This window comes from Pseudophryne corroboree, chromosome 11 (assembly GCF_028390025.1).
Source record: "Pseudophryne corroboree isolate aPseCor3 chromosome 11, aPseCor3.hap2, whole genome shotgun sequence".
NCBI classification, from domain to species: domain Eukaryota; kingdom Metazoa; phylum Chordata; class Amphibia; order Anura; family Myobatrachidae; genus Pseudophryne; species Pseudophryne corroboree.
The window spans coordinates 66,788,902-66,815,865 of record NC_086454.1 but is presented as its reverse complement, the minus strand read 5'-3'; the positions used below and the strand labels follow the sequence as shown (position 1 = coordinate 66,815,865).

The window sequence follows — 26,964 nt, the reverse complement described above, 5'->3', positions numbered from 1 at the left end:
CACAGGAGGCGCAGTGACAGGAGGGTCTCAGCACAGGAGGCGCAGTGACAGGAGGGTCTCAGCACAGGAGGCGCAGTGACAGGAGGGTCTCAGCACAGGAGGCGCAGTGACAGGAGGGTCTCAGCACAGGAGGCGCAGTGACAGGAGGGTCTCAGCACAGGAGGCGCAGTGACAGGAGGGTCTCAGCACAGGAGGCGCAGTGACAGGAGGGTCTCAGCACAGGAGGCGCAGTGACAGGAGGGTCTCAGCACAGGAGGCGCAGTGACAGGAGGGTCTCAGCACAGGAGGCGCAGTGACAGGAGGGTCTCAGCACAGGAGGCGCAGTGACAGGAGGGTCTCAGCACAGGAGGCGCAGTGACAGGAGGGTCTCAGCACAGGAGGCGCAATGACAGGAGGGTCTCAGCACAAGAGGCGCAATGACAGGAGGGTCTCAGCACAGGAGGCGCAATGACAGGAGGGTCTCAGCACAGGAGGCGCAGTGACAGGAGGGTCTCAGCACAGGAGGCGCAGTGACAGGAGGGTCTCAGCACAGGAGGCGCAGTGACAGGAGGGTCTCAGCACAGGAGGCGCAGTGACAGGAGGGTCTCAGCACAGGAGGCACAGTGACAGGAGGGTCTCTGCACAGGAGGCACAGTGACAGGAGGGTCTCTGCACAGGAGGCACAGTGACAGGAGGGTCTCTGCACAGGAGGCACAGTGACAGGAGGGTCTCTGCACAGGAGGCACAGTGACAGGAGGGTCTCTGCACAGGAGGCACAGTGACAGGAGGGTCTCTGCACAGGAGGCACAGTGACAGGAGGATCTCCGCACAGATGCAAAATGATAGGAGTATTTCAACGCAATAAGCACAGCCATAGGTAACTTCAAATAAAGGCTGCACAGTGGTAGAAAGCAGAATAGCAGATGGCATAAAATACAGAAGAGGTGCTAAACACAGCACACAGGAATAGCACAAAGCCCTAAGCACATAATGCACATTGACTGTAAGCTGGCAAACCATAACATAGGATGACAATGATTGACAGGGAAAGTGCAATTGAGTAGTGATAAAGAATACTTATAGAATATGATCATTAAATACTCACTCGTAACACAAGGGATGTGTGTGTATAAGGCAGAGGTGGCTCTAGAACTTTACACTTCGTTCAAAGTATAAAAGGTGCCAAGGGTTGTGTAACAGAGCATGGTGCATTCTGGGTACTAAACAAACTGTCAACTGAAGCATTTCCAGTGAGCAGGAAACATGGGCATTAGAATAGTTACATTTTGGCTAAATTGGTTATGTGCAAAGTTCGTACCATAAGAAATGAATGGGGTGAAAATGATTACTGTGGTCAGGTGATTCCTACACACTATAGATCAGCAGCGAATGGATACAACAAAAGTAAACCTGGAAAACAACTGGATTGCTTGGTCTGCATCTTTTAGTCACCTTTGGTGCTTGAAATAATTATTAATCCATGCCATTATGAATTTGCAATTAATATCACAATTCAGACACTGTTGAGTAACCCTTTCATTGCTATGGTTCTCTTCTGGAAGTCACATTATGTATAACAGTGCTTCATCAGCAGTGACTTGTACACTTTTTTACTGTACTGTTACGGTTTATTTTTTGTGTAGCAGACAGTGGGGCAGATGTATTAAGCCTGGAGAAGTGATAAAGCAGTGATAAGTGCAAGATGATAATGTGCCAGCCAATCAGCTCCTAACTGTCATTTCCCCCCCAAAATGATTGGCTGGTGCGTTATCACCTTGCACTTATCACTGCTTTATCACTTCTCCAGCGTTAATACATCTGCCCCAGTTTCTTTTGTGTAGACAATACACTAAATATATATTTTTACTTTACATACATTCAAAAGGAGATTTTATTTATTGTATTATAATTTTTTGATGATTCATCACTAGCTAGTGTCACAAAGTTAATTCAATCCCCTGATACACACACCTTATTTTCTATTTTTAACATGTAAATAGCCGCGATAATGCCGCACCTGCGAAAACCCCGATTTTTTTATATTTTAGCACCGGTACCCAATTACATTGCCCTGTTTTTCTTGCAAAAATACAGAGGGTCCCCGAAAAGCTGCAGACCTATGTATTTTCGCGCCACCTATTGTGGCAACACTAGTCACTTATCAGCTGTGGTAAATTACCCTGGCTAATTGGATACCCCCCTTATATATGTATTTTACTGGAGATTTGCTCTATGATTTCAGCTATGAAAATACTAAGTATTTGCGTATGTTTGTGTTTATTTTTTACCATTATAATTTTTCTACTTAACACTCTTTGGTATGGATTCATATTATATGGTGCCACAGATTCCATAGTACCTGACATGAAAATAGTTCTAAAAGGGGATATCCCAAGGAAAGGAGCTTGGGATAAAGAAGTTTACCTCTTTGTGGGGGCACTCATTTGAAAAATTTCATATTTATTGCTAAAATTTAACTTTTAATAGAACATTTAAAATTGTGTATAGATAATTACAAATCACCCTTAAGAAAAAACTGTATAGTACAACATATGGTGAGAGAAATTGTATTCATCAATAATCTAATAAGAATATTTCTATAATGTTATATAACGTAGGGTGAAAATATCAAAAAAGTCAAAACGTACCCGGTATATAATCATTGATCGTATGTGATGGTTTCCCATGAACTCCTGTAAGGAAAATGTTAGCCTAAAAGGAAAAAAATGGGGTAACACATAGCCTGAAGGCGCATGGATTGCAGTTCTCCTGGTTAAAACAGTTCCAATCGCAATTTATAATATAATTATGCGTTTTAGTCATAGCAACTGTAAAGATTCCATCACCACATATTTCAATCGCTAAAGGAGGGAAATCTAGATAATTTATGGATAACAGATATTCACCTTCAAGATCAGTCAGTCATACCAACAATTAGATGGACGCCCCATAGTTTCTACTTTCAAATAATTGGAACCATATAGTTGGTCAAAAGGTAATACCTCAATAACAGAACTATGTATAAAATTTGTTTAAGACAACCATAAATTGCAACTACAACAAAGTACCCCTGTTCACAAGCAATCGTTGCTGGATTTGTTCACACTGTAGCGTTATAGGATCTAAGTCGATTTGAAGTGCAATTTATAAGGGGTGGAGATCCTAAATAGTGAGTATAACTTAATTTATGGATATCACAGTTCTGAGAGAAAATTGTACATCAAAACAATTTAAGACAGGGTAAGGCCCCGTTCCGTTACTCCTGGTAACATCTACTGCCTTCCCATGTGCGCATTAAAGCGCAGTGAATGGGAGGTGAGAGTATTAACCTGGACGGTACCGGGTAGAAGAAAGAAAGGGTGTTTCTGCTTTCGTGCGCTCTCGTGCTCCGGAGTCCTGATGACTATTAAATCATTGCAGGGCTACGGGCACAGTCACGACACGATGAGAGAACACTGAAAATACCTTGAAAATTCTCAATGTGGTTCCAATGTGTAGTTGATCTATATCTTGAACTGATATTGTATATCTGGCAGCGTCTCTATATATGCCGGGTGTCTGGCTCTAACTACCACACGTTAATAGGGCATGCACCCTGTATAGGGGTCTTGATGGGGTAAAGGTAATAATAGTGCTGCAACAGTCAGCGTCTCCCCATGTGCACTTATATCTGCAGAAGTAGCTTATATGCTGGAGCTCCAGCGGGCAGTATGTCCCCGCGCATCGGGTTCCCGACTCTTGCTCTGCTAAGTTCTTTATAGTGTAAAGTCAATATTCTAATGTAGATATATATAGTCTTCCCCACAAATACTTGGTTGAATTAAAACAGAGCAGTGTCCGTGCTGCGGCTGCAGCAATCTCCCATGTATCGGGTCTCCGTGTATCTATAGTCAATGCCCGTTAATTGCGTGTGGTAACGAAGTAGCTGGTATACATACAGATAATCAAACGGAGCAGTGTCCACGCTGCGGCTGCAGTGAGTAGCGTCTCCCACGTAGCGGGTCTCCGTATAGTTATGACAGGTAGCCAGTAATTTATATAAAAAGACGAGATTGCTAGGCTGCAGGGAGGTGGAAAGAGCAGTGTCTTTGCTGCGGCTGCAGCAAGCAACGTCTCCCTCGTATCGGGTCTTCGTGTGACTGTAGTAGATTACCAGTAGTTGTGTCTAGTGACAAAATAGTTTAATCTGAACGTACGTTTCACCCTCCTAGGGGCTTGATCACCAAATGCCTGCTTGGTGTGAAGGTATGTCTGCTTTTAAACCTGGGCCAGCCAATCATGCATGAAATTTGTAATGATTGACATGTCAAAAGACCAATGGGGAATGGTAGCTGAGCCAGGTGTAAAAAGCGAGTTTTAATAGCATTGATAGTCACCAGGTGGATGACAATTAAGCAATTACTTTCCTAATTGATTGCCTTATAGGAAAATCTTGGTGCCACATCGGTGTAGTAAAAAAAAAAACCCAGAAATGAGCATAGATAAATTGAAGCTAATTATTTCATGAAGAGAACAGAGGCTAAGTTCCAAATATAAATACAATAATAAATAATAAAAAATAATAAATGAATTAATTTAAATAGATATCCACATATATACATATATATGTATATATACTCACATATATATATGCATACATATATACACACACATTCACATAAAGGAGACCTTCTCCCTACAATACGATAATTAACTAAAGACAGAGGAATATTGTGGATATAAATGTCGCCTAGATAATATTGGCAAATTATATCGTTTTGGTCATAGCTAGATTTACAGTGTAGTAAGATTGTTAAGAATAAGTGGTGAGGAAGCGTGAATTCAAATGTACTCAAAGAGAGAGTGACAAAATCATTGATGTACAAATAAATTTAATTTAAAGGTGTAAGGTCAGTATGCTTCATATAATCGATATTGTGGATATCCTAGTTGGGAACCAAGGTATTCTAAATGGTAGTATGTAAATTCTCATATGGCTACTGAGTAATATTGTAAAGGGAATGAGTGAGAGTATCACTTATAACCACTGGATCTAAGGGGAGAGGGAGAGAGTAATAATGGAACTAATAAGATAATGGAGGAAAGATTCAAGGAGTTAGGAAGGCCGTATAATTTATATTTTCATTTAGCCCTTTGGGTGAAATAGTGCCTAGTTTAAAAATCCATTGGCTTTCTCTCCTAAGAAGTTCTTTCTGTATATCACCACCCCTAATCCCTAGGTGGACCTGTTCCAATCCGAAGACTCGTAGGCATTCCGCAGAGTCCTGGTGCACCATAGAGAAATGTCTAGCCACAGTTGAGAGTGGCTTGAATGCTTTCCGATCCCGGTCAGCATTTCTGATCGTACCTATGTGTTCCAGGATGCGTTGCTTAAGCATCCTGGAGGTCATGCCCACATAGTAGATCTGGCATGTACATGTGATGCAATAGATAACGTTCTTGGTCCTGCAATTGAAAAAGTCTATAATGGGGTGCTCCACTCCATATTTATCCTTTATCGTTACTTGTTGTTGAATATGTTTGCAAGCCTTGCAAGTACCACAAGGAAAACTACCACGTGCAGATGGTTTTCTTGGGGGTCTGTCCTCAAAGTGGCTCTTCACCAGTTTGTCCTTCAAACTCGGTGAGCGTCTCCAGCTCATGGAAACTTTGTCCTTGAGAGTTTTCCCTAGATCGTCGTCTAGAGCAAGTATCCCCCAGTGACTCTGGATGATATTCTTAATTTCTCGCCACTCGGCACAGAAATTGCCCACAAATCTAATTTCCGTATCACTCTGTTTTGTCTTCTTATCCCTAAAGATGAGCGTATCTCTATCCGTTTGTTCAACTTCTCTCCTTGCTTTTTTTATCTGTCTGTGGCTATATCCTCTATTCCTAAGTCTTGAAGTGAGTTCCTCACCTTGGTTATGGAAGACCTTATCATCAGAGCAGTTCCTCTTTAGTCTGAGGAACTCCCCTTTTGGGATGTTGTTCACAGTAGGTGGAAAGTGGGAACTAGATCGATGTAATAGCGAGTTAGTGGATGTGGGTTTGCGGAAGAGCTCTGTGGCTAGATGACCATCTTCTGTGCGATATATGGATAGATCCAAGAAGGAGACTCTGTCCATACTTGCCACATAGGTGAATCTGAGATTCAGGTTGTTGGTATGCAATACCTGAATAAATTCTTCAAAAGATTCCAAATTTCCATCCCAAATGAGGAGGATGTCATCTATATAGCGCAGCCACATCAAGATATGTGTGGTATGGTGATCATTTGTTTCATGGAAAACAAACTCACGTTCCCACCACCCCATAAAGAGGTTTGCGTAGGTGGGGGCACAGGCCGCCCCCATCGCAGTTCCCCTTGTTTGAAGGAAAAATCTATTGCTAAAGGTAAAATAGTTATTGTAAAGTACAAAACGGAGAAGATCAAGTAAAAATTGATGGAAATCACTGGTCCCTTCTATGTCAAGGAAATATTTGACAGCTGTGATGCCGTTCTCATGATCTATCGATGTGTAAAGAGACTCAACATCCATGCTAATCAGCAACTGAGTGTCTTCTAATTTAATGTCATGGATCTTTTTTAACACATCGGTAGTGTCCTGAATATAAGAGGGTAAGGTAACCACATGGTGCCTAAGGTGTATGTCAATAAAGACACTTGCTTGCTCTAGAAGGCCACCAATACCGGAGACAATGGGTCTGCCTGGTGGTTGGGTGAGATGTTTGTGTGTTTTCGGCAGCAGATAAAAGGTCGGTACCCTAGGGTTTGTCACTTGAAGGTATTCATACTCAGATTTTGTGATAGTGCCCCCTTTTATTGCTCTCTCTAGCAATCTGGTATATACAATCAGAAAATCGTTAGTGGGATTAAAGATCATCCGCTTATAGCAGGTTGTGTCATTCAACTGTCTCATTGCTTCCTTTACATAAAGCTCCTTGCTCCAAATAACAATATTGCCACCCTTGTCGGATGGCTTAATCTCCACATCATCCCAAGACTCAATATCTGTTATGGCCTGCCTCTCCCTGTAACTTAGATTGTGGTAAACAGAGCCTTTATGTCTCTGATGTAATTTGTCGAGATCTTGGGATACCAGACGCATGAAAACCCTTACTTCTGGACAAATATTGTCCTGTGGGAAGAAAGTGCTTCTTTTTCTACACATGGGTCTGTAGGAACCATGACCAGCTGATGGTAAGTTATCATCTTGTAGTTCCTCCAATATGGTAAGGGCCATGCGGTCCTCCTCTGATGTTAGGTCTGGCATAAATCCGACATTTGTCTCTGGGCTTAATACCTGGTCGGTGTCGATATTCTGTTGTACCTGTAAGGGGGTGTGGTTGGTCCTGTTCTTATTGGCAAAAAATTTATTCAGAAGAAGTTTTCTACCGAAGAGGTTGAGATCTTTCTCCCACTGGAATCGATCAAATTTCCTAGAGGGTGCGAATGTTAAGCCTTTTGAGAGGACATTATTGTGATCTTCTGTGAGATAATGTTGTGATAAATTAATAATCCGCAAACTGTTTTGGTTGTCTAATAATTCCGTCGATTGCGAATGGGGTAATGGGATGGGGGTGGGGAATCCCATCTTTGCTCGCCTTTTCTTCTTCCTCCCGCCCCTCCTCTGCTTCCTCTTGGACGTCCTCTTCTTGGTCTGCGAATCTCTAAAAAAGAGGAAGAATGGTGGGGAACTATATTGCCAACTGTTTCGTTTCTATGATCGGAATAGTTATCTCTCAAGTCCTCGTCAGTCCCTGATGAGTCAATCTCCGATGATGATGGATAGTCCTGTGTGTGTTGTGGTCTATCTCTTCTTGCAGGTCTATTCCATTTGAAGATCTTGCCAGATGCGAAATCTTGTTTATCGCGCAAGAATTTGGATTTCTTGCGGTCAGTAATCACCTGCTCATATTCCACCAGGGCTTTTTTGTCCTGTTCAAATCTAGTTTGAAATGATATTTCTTTCTCAAAAATTTCTAGTTTCTTGCCAATGTTATCAATCTCTTTGCTAACTTCCTCTAGCACTAAATTATTGTGTTTAATCAGAATCAGAATGAGATCATTTGAGCATTTCAATAAACATGTCTCCCACTCCTTTTTCAAATTGTCAGTAACCAGGGGATAGGTAGGGAAGATCTTAGGTCTTAAGCCTCGAGGAACTATCTTATGTTTAACATAGCTCTCGAGGCTGATCAAATCCCAGTTTACTCTAGTCTGTTTTTGTCTTAAATATTTGAGTTTATGAATATCATCTTCCCAACCTGTGGGTGTAACTGTTGAAGTTGTGGGATCCGAAAAGATCCCTTCTAAGTCCTCTGTTCTCCTTCTATTAATTAATTCATTACGTAAATTAAAGCTGGACATAGCTTCATAAAAAGTAATAATATTATAAATTAATAGTAACAATTAGCAGGCAATGACTTAAGGGGAATTGGGAATAGGCCCATTTACGTGTGAGGGCAGAGGTATCGATGTGCTAGGACAGAAGCTGAGGAAACTCAGTATAAATGCAACACAGAAAAAAAGAGAAGTCGTCCTGCACTACCGTAAACAATATATAAATAAGTATCGAGATATAGATAGAAACCAACAATAAAAGTTAATTAAGTGGAACAGATCCTTTATGTTAAAGAGTAACACTGTTGGCGGTGCACCCCAGAGGAAAATATAACAATTTAGTCACAAAAGGGGATATCCCAAGGAAAGGAGCTTGGGATAAAGAAGTTTAACCGTCCAGGTTAATACTCTCACCTCCCATTCACTGCGCTTTAATGCGCACATGGGAAGGCAGTAGATGTTACCAGGAGTAACGGAACGGGGCCTTACCCTGTCTTAAATTGTTTTGATGTACAATTTTCTCTCAGAACTGTGATATCCATAAATTAAGTTATACTCACTATTTAGGATCTCCACCCCTTATAAATTGCACTTCAAATCGACTTAGATCCTATAACGCTACAGTGTGAACAAATCCAGCAACGATTGCTTGTGAACAGGGGTACTTTGTTGTAGTTGCAATTTATGGTTGTCTTAAACAAATTTTATACATAGTTCTGTTATTGAGGTATTACCTTTTGACCAACTATATGGTTCCAATTATTTGAAAGTAGAAACTATGGGGCGTCCATCTAATTGTTGGTATGACTGACTGATCTTGAAGGTGAATATCTGTTATCCATAAATTATCTAGATTTCCCTCCTTTAGCGATTGAAATATGTGGTGATGGAATCTTTACAGTTGCTATGACTAAAACGCATAATTATATTATAAATTGCGATTGGAACTGTTTTAACCAGGAGAACTGCAATCCATGCGCCTTCAGGCTATGTGTTACCCCATTTTTTTCCTTTTAGGCTAACATTTTCCTTACAGGAGTTCATGGGAAACCATCACATACGATCAATGATTATATACCGGGTACGTTTTGACTTTTTTGATATTTTCACCCTACGTTATATAACATTATAGAAATATTCTTATTAGATTATTGATGAATACAATTTCTCTCACCATATGTTGTACTATACAGTTTTTTCTTAAGGGTGATTTGTAATTATCTATACACAATTTTAAATGTTCTATTAAAAGTTAAATTTTAGCAATAAATATGAAATTTTTCAAATGAGTGCCCCCACAAAGAGGTAAACTTCTTTATCCCAAGCTCCTTTCCTTGGGATATCCCCTTTTGTGACTAAATTGTTATATTTTCCTCTGGGGTGCACCGCCAACAGTGTTACTCTTTAACATAAAGGATCTGTTCCACTTAATTAACTTTTATTGTTGGTTTCTATCTATATCTCGATACTTATTTATATATTGTTTACGGTAGTGCAGGACGACTTCTCTTTTTTTCTGTGTTGCATTTATACTGAGTTTCCTCAGCTTCTGTCCTAGCACATCGATACCTCTGCCCTCACACGTAAATGGGCCTATTCCCAATTCCCCTTAAGTCATTGCCTGCTAATTGTTACTATTAATTTATAATATTATTACTTTTTATGAAGCTATGTCCAGCTTTAATTTACGTAATGAATTAATTAATAGAAGGAGAACAGAGGACTTAGAAGGGATCTTTTCGGATCCCACAACTTCAACAGTTACACCCACAGGTTGGGAAGATGATATTCATAAACTCAAATATTTAAGACAAAAACAGACTAGAGTAAACTGGGATTTGATCAGCCTCGAGAGCTATGTTAAACATAAGATAGTTCCTCGAGGCTTAAGACCTAAGATCTTCCCTACCTATCCCCTGGTTACTGACAATTTGAAAAAGGAGTGGGAGACATGTTTATTGAAATGCTCAAATGATCTCATTCTGATTCTGATTAAACACAATAATTTAGTGCTAGAGGAAGTTAGCAAAGAGATTGATAACATTGGCAAGAAACTAGAAATTTTTGAGAAAGAAATATCATTTCAAACTAGATTTGAACAGGACAAAAAAGCCCTGGTGGAATATGAGCAGGTGATTACTGACCGCAAGAAATCCAAATTCTTGCGCGATAAACAAGATTTCGCATCTGGCAAGATCTTCAAATGGAATAGACCTGCAAGAAGAGATAGACCACAACACACACAGGACTATCCATCATCATCGGAGATTGACTCATCAGGGACTGACGAGGACTTGAGAGATAACTATTCCGATCATAGAAACGAAACAGTTGGCAATATAGTTCCCCACCATTCTTCCTCTTTTTTAGAGATTCGCAGACCAAGAAGAGGACGTCCAAGAGGAAGCAGAGGAGGGGCGGGAGGAAGAAGAAAAGGCGAGCAAAGATGGGATTCCCCACCCCCATCCCATTACCCCATTCGCAATCGACGGAATTATTAGACAACCAAAACAGTTTGCGGATTATTAATTTATCACAACATTATCTCACAGAAGATCACAATAATGTCCTCTCAAAAGGCTTAACATTCGCACCCTCTAGGAAATTTGATCGATTCCAGTGGGAGAAAGATCTCAACCTCTTCGGTGGAAAACTTCTTCTGAATAAATTTTTTGCCAATAAGAACAGGACCAACCTCACCCCCTTACAGGTACAACAGAATATCGACACCGACCAGGTATTAAGCCCAGAGACAAATGTCGGATTTATGCCAGACCTAACATCAGAGGAGGACCGCATGGCCCTTACCATATTGGAGGAACTACAAGATGATAACTTACCATCAGCTGGTCATGGTTCCTACAGACCCATGTGTAGAAAAAGAAGCACTTTCTTCCCACAGGACAATATTTGTCCAGAAGTAAGGGTTTTCATGCGTCTGGTATCCCAAGATCTCGACAAATTACATCAGAGACATAAAGGCTCTGTTTACCACAATCTAAGTTACAGGGAGAGGCAGGCCATAACAGATATTGAGTCTTGGGATGATGTGGAGATTAAGCCATCCGACAAGGGTGGCAATATTGTTATTTGGAGCAAGGAGCTTTATGTAAAGGAAGCAATGAGACAGTTGAATGACACAACCTGCTATAAGCGGATGATCTTTAATCCCACTAACGATTTTCTGATTGTATATACCAGATTGCTAGAGAGAGCAATAAAAGGGGGCACTATCACAAAATCTGAGTATGAATACCTTCAAGTGACAAACCCTAGGGTACCGACCTTTTATCTGCTGCCGAAAACACACAAACATCTCACCCAACCACCAGGCAGACCCATTGTCTCCGGTATTGGTGGCCTTCTAGAGCAAGCAAGTGTCTTTATTGACATACACCTTAGGCACCATGTGGTTACCTTACCCTCTTATATTCAGGACACTACCGATGTGTTAAAAAAGATCCATGACATTAAATTAGAAGACACTCAGTTGCTGATTAGCATGGATGTTGAGTCTCTTTACACATCGATAGATCATGAGAACGGCATCACAGCTGTCAAATATTTCCTTGACATAGAAGGGACCAGTGATTTCCATAAATTTTTACTTGATCTTCTCCGTTTTGTACTTTACAATAACTATTTTACCTTTAGCAATAGATTTTTCCTTCAAACAAGGGGAACTGCGATGGGGGCGGCCTGTGCCCCCACCTACGCAAACCTCTTTATGGGGTGGTGGGAACGTGAGTTTGTTTTCCATGAAACAAATGATCACCATACCACACATATCTTGATGTGGCTGCGCTATATAGATGACATCCTCCTCATTTGGGATGGAAATTTGGAATCTTTTGAAGAATTTATTCAGGTATTGCATACCAACAACCTGAATCTCAGATTCACCTATGTGGCAAGTATGGACAGAGTCTCCTTCTTGGATCTATCCATATATCGCACATAAGATGGTCATCTAGCCACAGAGCTCTTCCGCAAACCCACATCCACTAACTCGCTATTACATCGATCTAGTTCCCACTTTCCACCTACTGTGAACAACATCCCAAAAGGGGAGTTCCTCAGACTAAAGAGGAACTGCTCTGATGATAAGGTCTTCCATAACCAAGGTGAGGAACTCACTTCAAGACTTAGGAATAGAGGATATAGCCACAGACAGATAAAAAAAGCAAGGAGAGAAGTTGAACAAACGGATAGAGATACGCTCATCTTTAGGGATAAGAAGACAAAACAGAGTGATACGGAAATTAGATTTGTGGGCAATTTCTGTGCCGAGTGGCGAGAAATTAAGAATATCATCCAGAGTCACTGGGGGATACTTGCTCTAGACGACGATCTAGGGAAAACTCTCAAGGACAAAGTTTCCATGAGCTGGAGGCGCTCACCGAGTTTGAAGGACAAACTGGTGAAGAGCCACTTTGAGGACAGACCCCCAAGAAAACCATCTGCACGTGGTAGTTTTCCTTGTGGTACTTGCAAGGCTTGCAAACATATTCAACAACAAGTAACGATAAAGGATAAATATGGAGTGGAGCACCCCATTATAGACTTTTTCAATTGCAGGACCAAGAACGTTATCTATTGCATCACATGTACATGCCAGATCTACTATGTGGGCATGACCTCCAGGATGCTTAAGCAACGCATCCTGGAACACATAGGTACGATCAGAAATGCTGACCGGGATCGGAAAGCATTCAAGCCACTCTCAACTGTGGCTAGACATTTCTCTATGGTGCACCAGGACTCTGCGGAATGCCTACGAGTCTTCGGATTGGAACAGGTCCACCTAGGGATTAGGGGTGGTGATATACAGAAAGAACTTCTTAGGAGAGAAAGCCAATGGATTTTTAAACTAGGCACTATTTCACCCAAAGGGCTAAATGAAAATATAAATTATACGGCCTTCCTAACTCCTTGAATCTTTCCTCCATTATCTTATTAGTTCCATTATTACTCTCTCCCTCTCCCCTTAGATCCAGTGGTTATAAGTGATACTCTCACTCATTCCCTTTACAATATTACTCAGTAGCCATATGAGAATTTACATACTACCATTTAGAATACCTTGGTTCCCAACTAGGATATCCACAATATCGATTATATGAAGCATACTGACCTTACACCTTTAAATTAAATTTATTTGTACATCAATGATTTTGTCACTCTCTCTTTGAGTACATTTGAATTCACGCTTCCTCACCACTTATTCTTAACAATCTTACTACACTGTAAATCTAGCTATGACCAAAACGATATAATTTGCCAATATTATCTAGGCGACATTTATATCCACAATATTCCTCTGTCTTTAGTTAATTATCGTATTGTAGGGAGAAGGTCTCCTTTATGTGAATGTGTGTGTATATATGTATGCATATATATATGTGAGTATATATACATATATATGTATATATGTGGATATCTATTTAAATTAATTCATTTATTATTTTTTATTATTTATTATTGTATTTATATTTGGAACTTAGCCTCTGTTCTCTTCATGAAATAATTAGCTTCAATTTATCTATGCTCATTTCTGGGTTTTTTTTTTTACTACACCGATGTGGCACCAAGATTTTCCTATAAGGCAATCAATTAGGAAAGTAATTGCTTAATTGTCATCCACCTGGTGACTATCAATGCTATTAAAACTCGCTTTTTACACCTGGCTCAGCTACCATTCCCCATTGGTCTTTTGACATGTCAATCATTACAAATTTCATGCATGATTGGCTGGCCCAGGTTTAAAAGCAGACATACCTTCACACCAAGCAGGCATTTGGTGATCAAGCCCCTAGGAGGGTGAAACGTACGTTCAGATTAAACTATTTTGTCACTAGACACAACTACTGGTAATCTACTACAGTCACACGAAGACCCGATACGAGGGAGACGTTGCTTGCTGCAGCCGCAGCAAAGACACTGCTCTTTCCACCTCCCTGCAGCCTAGCAATCTCGTCTTTTTATATAAATTACTGGCTACCTGTCATAACTATACGGAGACCCGCTACGTGGGAGACGCTACTCACTGCAGCCGCAGCGTGGACACTGCTCCGTTTGATTATCTGTATGTATACCAGCTACTTCGTTACCACACGCAATTAACGGGCATTGACTATAGATACACGGAGACCCGATACATGGGAGATTGCTGCAGCCGCAGCACGGACACTGCTCTGTTTTAATTCAACTAAGTATTTGTGGGGAAGACTATATATATCTACATTAGAATATTGACTTTACACTATAAAGAACTTAGCAGAGCAAGAGTCGGGAACCCGATGCGCGGGGACATACTGCCCGCTGGAGCTCCAGCATATAAGCTACTTCTGCAGATATAAGTGCACATGGGGAGACGCTGACTGTTGCAGCACTATTATTACCTTTACCCCATCAAGACCCCTATACAGGGTGCATGCCCTATTAACGTGTGGTAGTTAGAGCCAGACACCCGGCATATATAGAGACGCTGCCAGATATACAATATCAGTTCAAGATATAGATCAACTACACATTGGAACCACATTGAGAATTTTCAAGGTATTTTCAGTGTTCTCTCATCGTGTCGTGACTGTGCCCGTAGCCCTGCAATGATTTAATAGTCATCAGGACTCCGGAGCACGAGAGCGCACGAAAGCAGAAACACCCTTTCTTTCTTCTACCCGGTACCGTCCAGGTTAATACTCTCACCTCCCATTCACTGCGCTTTAATGCGCACATGGGAAGGCAGTAGATGTTACCAGGAGTAACGGAACGGGGCCTTACCCTGTCTTAAATTGTTTTGATGTACAATTTTCTCTCAGAACTGTGATATCCATAAATTAAGTTATACTCACTATTTAGGATCTCCACCCCTTATAAATTGCACTTCAAATCGACTTAGATCCTATAACGCTACAGTGTGAACAAATCCAGCAACGATTGCTTGTGAACAGGGGTACTTTGTTGTAGTTGCAATTTATGGTTGTCTTAAACAAATTTTATACATAGTTCTGTTATTGAGGTATTACCTTTTGACCAACTATATGGTTCCAATTATTTGAAAGTAGAAACTATGGGGCGTCCATCTAATTGTTGGTATGACTGACTGATCTTGAAGGTGAATATCTGTTATCCATAAATTATCTAGATTTCCCTCCTTTAGCGATTGAAATATGTGGTGATGGAATCTTTACAGTTGCTATGACTAAAACGCATAATTATATTATAAATTGCGATTGGAACTGTTTTAACCAGGAGAACTGCAATCCATGCGCCTTCAGGCTATGTGTTACCCCATTTTTTTCCTTTTAGGCTAACATTTTCCTTACAGGAGTTCATGGGAAACCATCACATACGATCAATGATTATATACCGGGTACGTTTTGACTTTTTTGATATTTTCACCCTACGTTATATAACATTATAGAAATATTCTTATTAGATTATTGATGAATACAATTTCTCTCACCATATGTTGTACTATACAGTTTTTTCTTAAGGGTGATTTGTAATTATCTATACACAATTTTAAATGTTCTATTAAAAGTTAAATTTTAGCAATAAATATGAAATTTTTCAAATGAGTGCCCCCACAAAGAGGTAAACTTCTTTATCCCAAGCTCCTTTCCTTGGGATATCCCCTTTTGTGACTAAATTGTTATATTTTCCTCTGGGGTGCACCGCCAACAGTGTTACTCTTTAACATAAAGGATCTGTTCCACTTAATTAACTTTTATTGTTGGTTTCTATCTATATCTCGATACTTATTTATATATTGTTTACGGTAGTGCAGGACGACTTCTCTTTTTTTCTATGAAAATAGTTCTGTAATACCCCTTTTACACTCGCAGAAAAATCCCGGGATATCGCACGTGAACGCGCATCATCCCGGGATTTTTCTCAGTGTGAATGGGTACAGGGACAATTTCCAGGGACGAGCATCCCGGGATTTCATCCCCGGTCTCGACCAGGGTTGAACCCGGGACCGCATCGGGAAGCTGGCAGTGTAAACGGGTATACCGGGTCAAGGCGACCCGGCACCCGCTCTCTTCATAGGAGGAGGCGGTGCTTGGAGAAGATTATCTCCAAGCACCGCCTCTGGGAGACTCAGCGGTGACGTCACTGACCCGGCAATATGCCGGGTCAGCCCGCTAATGTGAAAGGGTCATTCCCGGGAATGTGTCACGGCAAATAAACCGGTACACATTCCCGGGAATGAACTTTCCTGCGAGTGTAAAAGGGGTATAACAGGTATAGCATGCTAACCTGATAGACTTGGATATCACAGTTTGTTTATGTCTGATCAAATTCCACATTGGCCAACCACGTCTGTCACTCCTTCTGCTGTCTGTGGTCATGTGCTGCTGATCACATCTGCCCTGACTGCTTACTACTTCCCAGCCGAAATCCCAGTGCTGTACAGCACATGCTTACCCATCTACTGAAATCTCTGCTTTCCCCTACTATAACCCTGTAGTATAGGTCCTGTGTAATCTCTGACCGTTGTGTCAGACGTCTATGGCTCATCGGGGGCGGCAAAAAATTACACTGCGACAGGCAGCATTGTCAGCAATGGCAGGAAGAGCAAGAAGGAGGAACAAGAAGTTCCCATGGTATTGATGTGGTATAACAGATGCTCCTTTAAAGATCCTGAAGCCACCTGTAAGTTCCAAGATTTGAGATCACAGGGAGGTGAATAGTTACAAGGAAGCATGATGTGGACAGGAGGGACTACACTATAGCATACTGTGGATTGGGGGCACGATGGCATAATGTGAACTGGGGCACTACACTGTGGTCCTCACATTCGCAGTACTGGGGGTATTTGCACACTTTTTAGTAACATCACCAGTATACATGGGTGTAGGGAGGATGGCTTCAGTGGATCTCCAGCTCCGGGTGGCAGCGATCGCAGTCTGAATTCCTTTGTGGAGTGTGCACGCACAGCGGCCGGACTGCGCATGCGCACCCTGGGATCCTGGTGAAATGCTATCAGCATCTCAGGGCTGCGATCGCCTCTGCCTGAGAGGCAGAGGCGGTTGCGGGGCAGGAGAGGGCATGCCAATGGCGTTAGAATGCTGTTGGCGGGGCGCAGTCCGGACAACGGCGGCGTGTCCGGACCATTGTGGGGGGGGGCTACGCAACATCACATGCAGGAGCTACGCTGGCAGGGAGCTACTCGTCAGGTATAAAAGCATAGCCGCCATGCAATGCTTTTGTACCTGTGCTTAGAGCCAGACATGCGGGTGGACTAGCCCTGTGTATGGCGTCCCCCTTCATGTCTGTGAAACTGATTGTAGATGTGCTAAATTTAGCACATCTATGATCAGATCTGAATTACCTCCCAAGTTCCAACCCACTGGCCTGGTCTGGACTCTCTGAAAGAAGGCACTCACTGGTTTGGACTTTCTGGAGCGACTGGGGGCTGGTATCCTGCAATTAGCTCTGCAGCTATCTGTGACAGCCCAGCATGTGAGGTCAGTTTTCTGTAGGGGGCTAGGGGAATCAATGTTTGTTTAATTTTATTCTGGCTGTCGAGGCAATGAATCAATGTCCCCCCCCCCCCCTGTGGGAGCAATAGTTGAATCTAGCTAATTTTTTAGTGTAGGCCAATGTGTGTGTTTTTTCCCTGTGGGGACCACTGTGTGTGATTTTATTTTTTCTTGTCAGGGGTAGTGTTTGTTTTTCCCCCATGGGGGACATCATGTGTGTTGTTTTCCCTGTGGGGGCTATTTTTTCTTGTCAGGGGTAGTGTTTGTTTTTCCCCCATGGGGGACATCATGTGTGTTGTTTTCCCTGTGGGGGCTATTGTGTGATTTTTTTCCTTGTGGGGACCAATGTTTATATATGTGGAGCGTTACCATGGTTCTACACTACACCTCTGCCAGTATATAATTTTGACAATTTTATTGATAGTGGCCAGATACAAGTTAGTTGCCCTGAAGCCACCACAAGTCTTCATCTGGGTCTACCTAGAGCTGAAGGATCAGATCAATATGTGCACATTTGACTTACACCTGGGGAGGGTGGCAGATAAATGCCTGAAGGGACAAAGAGGATAGGAAGAATTTGTTGTAAGCCGGAATAATTAATTGCCAAAATAATGTGTGTGGCCTATTGTGTGTCTTCCTAAGTGTTCACAGACAGTGCTATATATAAAGACAACAAAACTATTCAAAGTAACAAGTTATTTGCACATTTGGTGTCATTACTTAGACTATTCTTGTCTGTTTATATCAGCCCCCCCCCCCGTTACTCCAGGTATGGTTATACCTTTATGTACAGCTGCTACATCCAAGAAGCCGGTGACTGCACCGAGGTCCCTGGAGCTTATTTAGTATAGGCTGCGCAGTCACTGAGCCTTGCCAGCTAGATTATGTCGCTTTATGTCACTGAGCACACGCTGCAACAAGCAGACAGGATGCTGTAGGACTACAACTCCCAGCAGCCCCTCTCTAGGCCCGCAGCAGCCTCTCTGTCACTATTCCTCCCTAACGCCCAGTCTGTACTGTCGCTCTTCCAGACGCTGTGTACCTTCTCTCCGGATGCCCTCCTCTCTATGGTGTCAGAGCCGCTCTGCCTCGCACTCGCTTGTCTCCTCTTTCCGCTTCCGCTGATGCACGGCCTCTGTTCTGTAAGCGCTCGTTTTCGCGCCCGCCTGTCACTCTCTGACTAATTCGCAGCGACAGGAGCTCGCCCGGCCGGTGCCAGTATGTCCTGCAACTACGTGGTCACGGCGCAAAAGCCCACAGCGGTCAATGCCTGTGTGACAGGTCAGTGATGCCAGCACCCTGTGGGTGCAGCTTATAGCAGACAGGGCTGTCAGTGTCCACCTAGCCTGTGCCTCCCAGTGTGACCACCCAGCCTGTGTCTACCAGTGTGACCACCCAGCCTGTGTCTACCAGTGTGACCACCCAGCCTGTGTCTACCAGTGTGTCCACCCAGCCTGTGCCTCCCAGTGTGACCACCCAGCCTGTGCCTCCCAACGTGGTCACCCAGCCTGTGTCTACCAGTGTGTCCACCCAGCCTGTGCCTCCCAACGTGACCCCCCTCCTCAGTCTGTGCCTCATAACAGTAAACCCCTCTCAGCCTGTGCCTCCCAATGGTAACCCCCCCCTCGAGCCTGTGCCTCCCAATGGTAACAACCCCCCACCCCAGCCTGTGCCTCCCAGAGAGTCCCCCCAACCTGTGCCTCCCAGCATGAACCCTCATTATGGTGCCCCCAGCCTGTGCCTCCCAACGATAACCACCCCAGCCTGTGCCTCCCAACGATAACCACCCACAGCCTGTGCCTGCCAACGGCAACCACTCCAAGCCCATGCCTCTCAATGGTAACCAATCCTAGCCTGTGCCTCTCAACGGTAACCACCCCCAGCATGTGCCTCCCAATGGTAAACCCACCCCAGCCTGTGCCTCCCAACGGTATACCCCTCCCAATGGTACCCCCCCCCCCAGACTGTGCCTCCCAACGGTACCCCCCCCAGACTGTGCCTACCAGAGTGGATCCCCAACCTGTGCCTCCCAGCATGACCCCTTACGATGGTGCTCCCAGCCTGTGCCTCCCAACGTGATGCCCCCCCTTCAGCCTGTGTTGCCCAGTGATGCTCTGTGATGTCCCCTCCGACTTGTGCATCCCAACGTGTACCCAGGCTGGTCCTCTCCTTGTGCACTCCCAACATGTCCTCTCCCTGTGCCCCCCAATGTAGTAATGTCTCTTCACCTGGTGTCTCCCACTGTGTACTCTAAATGCGTCCATGTGCAGGGGACTCGCAGGCATTACAACTAGTTCTGTGTATGCTATTAATTATAATTAAGTGGGATAAATACTGAAAACTTACAGTAGTATCATACAAAATTGCAAATCTAAACATCCTGTAAATAATGGGCTGCAGGATACATTGCATCTAACGGTATATATGCAATACACATACATTCTGGTAGAAACAAAACGTGATGATGACATTGTGGTAGGGAGTGCCATGAATGTGGAGGGAAGGTTGGGATAGGGGGCCGGCGGGGGGATAGATATTGAGGTGGTCTGTCTCTGCGGACACTCTGCAAGTGGTGCGTGAGTTTTCCTTTTGATCTTAATGCTGGACATCTGTGAAAAAGGACATTATTACTGCTGAAATGCTTGTGCAACACAAGGTGATACAGCAGCGGGAAACCACTGATAGCCGAACCATGGCTGGAGGTTGAACAACCACTGAATCATAAATCAGAATGCAACCGTGGAAGTGCACTTCCGCTATAATGGGGTACCAGTGCCGTGAGGTGAGGCAGAGCCTTTACTGTCATACTAACGTATATGCCAGAGTTTTGACTGTAAAGTATATGAAAAATACAAAGAATATATTAGAAATACCTTCTTTGTATTATTCTATCCATTTTTATAGTCAAAACTCTGGAGTAAAAAGTCTATGGCAGGTGAGGCAGTGCCTATCTTTTTCACACATTTAGGCAGCTGTATTAAGCCTGGAAAAGTGATAAAGCAGTGATAAGTGCAAGGTGATAACGCACCAGCCAATCAGCTCCTAACTGGCAATTTACATATTGGAGCTGATTGGCTGGTGCGGTATCACCTTGCACTTATCACTGCTTTATCACTTCTCCAGGCTTAATACATCTGCCCACCTGTGTCATCAAAATTCAAAAAATGTCCACAGTATTTACTGCTGCACCTGTGTATAATGCCCTCATGAACCCTTGGGCTTATATATTGTGTGTAAATCTGGCTCTTGTACTAGCCAGTGCCTCTTGAGCCATATACCTCATGACATGTCCCCACCAGCTCATACACTAACAACTTCCCCAGCATTAAGGGCCTAATTCAGAGTTGATCGTAGCAGCAAATTTGTTAGCAGTTGGACAAAACCATGTGCACTACAGGGGGGGCAGATATAACATGTGCAGAGAGAGTTATAATTGGGTGGGGTGTGTTCAAACTGAAATCTAAATTGCAGTGTAAAAATAAAGCAGACACTATTTACCCTGCACAGAAACAATATAACCCACCCAAATCTACCTCTCTCTGCACATGTTATATCTGCCCCCCCCCCCCCCCCCCTGCAGTGCACATGGTTTTGCCCATCTGCTAACAAATTTGCTGCTGCGATCAGCTCTGAATTACCCCCTAAGACAGGCCTGGCCAACCTGTGGCTCTCCATCTGTTGTGGAACTACACGTCCCAGCATGCCCTGCCACAGTTTTAGCATTCCCTAATAACAAAACTGTGGCATGGCATGCTGGGATTTGTAGTTTCACAACAGCTGGAGAGCCACAGGTTGGCCAGGCCTGCCCTAAGATCAAAGAGAATACTCTCCCATCACCTCCATCACACAAAGTCTACTTCCTTCTTTACCCACCCGCTGGCCCCCTCTCCCAGCTCTTTCTCCACATTCCCATCTCTGTCATTGCATTCCCCACAGCCCCTACCCATTGTCATTGTCGCATGTTTCTCTGTCCTCCATCTGGGGGACGCTGCGCTGTTACTTGTGGGGTTAGAGGTGTGTGGTAGTGGAGTTTGGCACAGAACTATCAAAAGCTGACTCCTCCCCCCTCTAACTCCTCCCATCTCCTTCCTGCTCAGCCATATTCAGTTTTAGTTTTGTGCCTGTGGAGTACAGACACAGTTTTTATTTCTCTTTAGGTTTTTATTTCTTTTAACAAGTACCTAGTCCCTGTTTACAGGTGACAGGTATAACAGTGGAGGGGGTTAGTATCCAACTCCAGACTGCTGTATGGAGGCCACTATACCTTGGTCACTGGGGCCTTCAGGGAAGAAACGGCAGAATCAGGTACTGGACAGCCACAATCTGTCACTGACAGTATTGGGCTGTCCCTACTTCCTATTTCCTTGGGGTTTTACCCTTTATATGTGCAGCATGCACCCCCCCCCCCCCCCCGGAGCGCGCGACCATCCACAGACAGCCGGACTGACTTTAGGTGGCTGAACTGAGATGGAATGTGGTGGGGGCGGACTGTGTTTAGGTCCGGGAGGGTGTTATACACTCCCTAGGACCGTTCCTGTGCTACCGTGACAACCGCTCTGTGTAGCGGCGTATGGGAGCCGAACTTCCGGTTTCGCCGGAGAGGGGAGAAGTTACGTCAGGCGGGCAGGGCCGTCTTCCCGCCCAGCTCTGCCCGCGCGCTGCTGTTCACGGCGCCATCTTCTCTGCCTGCAGACGGGGGGGACGCTGTCCTACGGACACTTACACAAAAACCGCAAGTATATGAGGGGGGGGATCACACAGACTTGGGGGGACAAGACATAGTACATCAGGGTACAGGATGACCAGTAAGCCAGAGAAACCTGCAAAGGGAAAAACAACCTCAGTGGTTTATTTTTCATGTTCACAATGTGGCACAAAGCTGGCTAAGGGGAGTGCTGACGCAGGGACCCTCTGTACATCATGCTCTGGTGCACCAGCGGCAGATCAGCAGGGCAGCTCCACAGATCAGTCGATGCCCCCTTGGGTCAAGGCCATGGTGGATGCAATTTCAGATTTGCGTCAGTCAAGGTCGGAAGCAGCTTTGGCCCAGACTCAGGTGGAACCGCTGTGGGCCCAGAATATGGGAAAGTCTCTCACTGATTTGACTCAGTCTGTAAATAAATTTGTAAATTCTGCCAGTAGTTCGGCGGCTCCTAAGCGAACGCAGCCGTTGCCCGCTATTAAGTTTCCGGGAGAGGAGTTGGATACTCTGACATCTCCATTGGAGGAAGGGGAGGTAGATCCTGAATGGGACGAAAATTCGGCTTGGGAAGATGAGGAATTATCTACTAGTTCAGGTGTTAGGCTACTAATCGAAGCCATTCGTCAGACCCTTAATATTCAGGATGAGGCTGTAGCCGAGACTTCTTCCCCTTTCTTCAAACGACAGAAGAGACAGGTTACTGCCTTCCCTTCTTACTCGCACTTTGCGGATATTTTAAAAGAACCCTGGCTAAAACCGGATTCTCGTTTCCAGGCTCCCAAAAAGTTAAAATTTCTATATCGTTTTACGGAGGAAGATACAAAATTTTGGGAGACTGCCCCAAAGGTAGATGCTCCTATTTCGCATTTAGCAAAAGCTACGGTTATTCCGTCAGTACAGTCTGTGACTTTAAAAGACTCTACCGATAGGAAGATAGAAGCATTACTAAAATCTATGTTTTCCTTATCAGGTGTCTCTCTCCGTCCAGTTCTGGCGAGTGCCTGGGTGCTTAAAGCCGTAGATGAGTGGCTTGCACAGGTTGTATCTGGGATGCAGTCGGACGATCCGTCGGAGGCCATTCAATTGGCAGAACAGATTTCAGAGGCTCTTACTTACGTGGGTGAGGCTTTATTGGATTCGGTGGCGCTACAGTCCCGTGTTTCTGCCTTAACAGTATCCGCAAGACGGTCTCTTTGGCTTAGGGTTTGGAATGCTGATTCGGACTCAAAGCAGACCTTGACGGCAGTTCCTTTTGAAGGCGAGTTTCTCTTTGGATCAGAGTTAAAGAAGATTATTTCAGATACTACGGGAGGAAAGAGCCCTTTCCTTCCGTCTGCTCCTAACAAACCAAAACCTACAAGATTTCGGTCCTTTCGTATGCAGGGCAGAGGTAACTTCCAGTCCTTTCGCCCCTTCTCCAGATTTCCACGGAGGGGATCATTCAGAGGTAGAGGAGCTCAGGCTACTCGCAGACCGGCCAGTAAGCCTGCCGACAAGCCTGAGGCATGACGCTTCGGGCCCTCTGGAGGGATCAATACAGGTTGGGGCTCGTTTACTTCAGTTCAGGGAAGTGTGGCTCCTATCGAAACCAGATCGGTGGGTAATGGGGGTCATTTCCAGAGGATATATGTTGGACTTCGAAGAGACAGTCCCAACCCGACTATTCGTCACACCTCTGCCAGACGACCCCTCCAGACGTCAAGCTCTCCTTCAGGCAACAGCAACCTTATTACAAAATGGAGTAATCTTTCCGGTCCCAGCTCCTCAAAGAGGTCGGGGCTTTTACTCGGGTCTTTTTCTCGTGGACAAGCCGGACGGTTCGTTTCGACCCATTCTAAATCTAAAAGCTCTCAATCCGTACCTCTCATCCCAAAAATTCAGGATGGAATCCATTCGCTCCATTATCGCAGCCATGGAGCCAGGGGAATATTTGGCTTCAATAGACATAAAGGACGCATACCTACATGTTCCAATTTGGATAGGACATCAATCTCTTCTGAGATTTGCAGTAGGTCCGTGGCATTTTCAGTTTCGCGCCCTTCCCTTTGGTCTCTCTACGGCTCCCCGGGTTTTTACAAAGGTCCTGGGTCATGTCGTTGCAGTTCTCCGTTGCCAAGGGGTCAACATCACCCCATACTTGGACGACCTGTTGATCAAGGCCCCGTCACCGGAGATTCTCACTCAGAACCTGCGTCTAACGACAGAGACCCTACAGTCGTTCTTGTGGATAATCAATTTTCCAAAGTCGTCTTTACTCCCGTCACAGAAAATGTTTTTTTTGGGTCTTCTATTCGACACCAACAGCCAGAGGGTGTTTCTTCCTACAGACAAGATTCAGGACTTACAAGCCAGAATCAGAACCCTGTTAAAATTGCCGGCAGTGTCAGTTTTCAGATGCATGCAGATACTGGGCAAGATGGTGTCCTCATTCGAGGCAGTTCCATACGCCAGATTTCATGCCCGACCTCTTCAAGCTCAGATTCTCCACTGTTGGACTCGGACGGATTCACGTCTCGAACTGCAGTTGATACGCTTGTCGGTAAGGACTCGTCAGTCGCTCCACTGGTGGCTTCACAGTCACAATTTGAGGAAGGGTGCGCCGTTAACAGTCTGGTCTTGGATGATGGTAACCACGGACGCAAGCCTCAGCGGTTGGGGAGCAGTGTTCCAGACTCATCATTTACAGGGGCGCTGGAGCACTCAAGAGTCAAAACTACAGATCAACATTCTGGAATTGAGGGCGATCCGGTATGCACTCATTCGGATTCAGACCATGGTGCAAGGCCATCCAGTTCGGGTGCAATCCGACAATGCCACGGCAGTGGCTTACCTCAACAAACAGCGAGGAACTCGCAGCTGGTCCGCAATGAGAGAGGTTGCTCAGATTCTCACGTGGGCGAAGCGTTGGATTCCCGTGCTTTCAGCAATTCACATTCCGGGAGTCGAGAACTGGGAGGCAGATTTTTTGAGTCGTCACACGATTCATCCGGGAGAATGGGAACTTCACCAGGAAGTGTTTCTTTCTCTAGTGGATCGCTGGGGAATGCCAGACATAGACCTGATGGCGTCACGCCTCAACAAAAAACGTCCTCTTTACGGATCAAGAACTCAGGATCCTCAAGCATTTCTGATCGATGCACTAACAGCTCCGTGGCAATTTCAGCTGGGTTACGTATTCCCGCCAATTCCATTGCTTCCATGTCTACTCCAACGCATTCGTCGAGAAGGCCTTGCAGTAATTCTGGTGGCTCCAGATTGGCCGCGCCGACAGTGGTACACTCTTCTAAGCAGCATGGTCGTCGGAGATCCTTTTCGCCTCCCTCTGCGACCAGATCTTCTTCTTCAAGGACCTTGTCGCCACCCAGATTTAATCGGCTGGCTTTGACGGCTTGGTTCTTGAATCCAACATTTTGAAAGCAAAGGGTCTTTCTCGTGCGGTTGTTCAGACGATGATTCGGGCTAGAAAACCGGTGACTTCTGGCATTTACCATAGAGTATGGCGTATTTACATTGCTTGGTGCGAAAAAAGGGACTTGACTCCGCATTTGTTTAGGCTTCCTCGCCTGCTCTCCTTTCTCCAGGAGGGTCTTGACAAGGGTTTGAGACTTTCTTCCCTGAAGGGTCAGGTTTCGGCCTTGTCGGTTCTTTTTCAAAAGAAATTAGCAATCATCCCAGAGGTTCAAACATTCCTGCAGGGAGTACTTCGAATTCAACCACCTTTTGTTCCTCCGATTCCTCCCTGGGATTTAAACTTGGTACTTACGGCCCTTCAAAACTCTCCATTTGAACCTTTAGAATCTGTGGAACTACGTTATCTAACACAAAAAGTTGTTTTTCTTTTGGCTATTGCCTCAGCTAGACGAGTGTCTGAGTTGGCGGCTTTTTCTTGCAAACCGCCCTTGTTAGTGTTTCATGAAAATCGGGTGGTTCTGCGGACAAAGCCTTCATTTCTTCCAAAGGTTGTTTCAGCATTCCATTTAAATCAGGACATTGTTCTTCCAGCTTTTAATCCGTCATCTTCTCAGGGGGAAAATTCACATTTGGCCCTCTTGGATGTTGTTCGGGCCTTACGTATTTATTTGTCTCGCACGGAGTCTTTCCTTCGTACGGATTCCTTGTTGGTATTGATTGATGTTCCCAAACGAGGTTGGCCTGCCTCTAAGAACACTGTGGCCCGTTGGGTAACTTCGGCCATCAGACAGGCTTACGTGTCCTCAAACGTTTCGGTTCCTGACTCAATTAGGGCTCATTCGACTAGAGCAGTTGGAGCGTCTTGGGCTGTTCGCGGTGGTGCATCTGTTGAGCAACTATGCAGGGCGGCGACCTGGTCGTCAGTCCATACGTTCACAAAGTTTTACCGGTTTCATACTTTTGGTTTGGAGACTGCCTCTGTTGGGCGTCGTATTTTACAGACGGCTATGCCGTCAACGTCTCCCTCCTCTCATTAGCTTGCTTTGGGAAGTCCC

General features: G+C 44.4%; 2 protein-coding genes across 5 annotated transcripts in view; one reads left to right on the top strand and one right to left on the bottom strand.

Annotated features, from left to right (window-relative positions):
- Nucleotides 1-18,865, bottom strand: part of TKFC (triokinase and FMN cyclase) — a 61,591-nt gene extending 42,726 nt beyond the window's left edge. The window contains exon 1 of one of the 3 annotated variants that reach the window (XM_063944383.1): nt 18,839-18,865. The gene's annotated coding sequence lies outside the window, so the exon portion shown is untranslated. Of the gene's footprint in view, nt 1-1,084; nt 1,163-18,577; nt 18,804-18,838 lie in introns of those variants that run through there. The other 2 variants (XM_063944382.1, XM_063944381.1) reach the window with 2 other exon arrangements.
- Nucleotides 18,840-26,964, top strand: part of DDB1 (damage specific DNA binding protein 1) — a 61,367-nt gene continuing 53,242 nt past the window's right edge. The window contains exon 1 of one of the 2 annotated variants that reach the window (XM_063944379.1): nt 18,840-19,077. In XM_063944379.1, coding sequence (XP_063800449.1) covers nt 19,017-19,077 — 61 coding nt within the window. In that variant the 5' untranslated portion in view covers nt 18,840-19,016. The remainder of the gene's footprint in view (nt 19,078-26,964) is intronic. The other variant, XM_063944380.1, reaches the window with a different exon arrangement.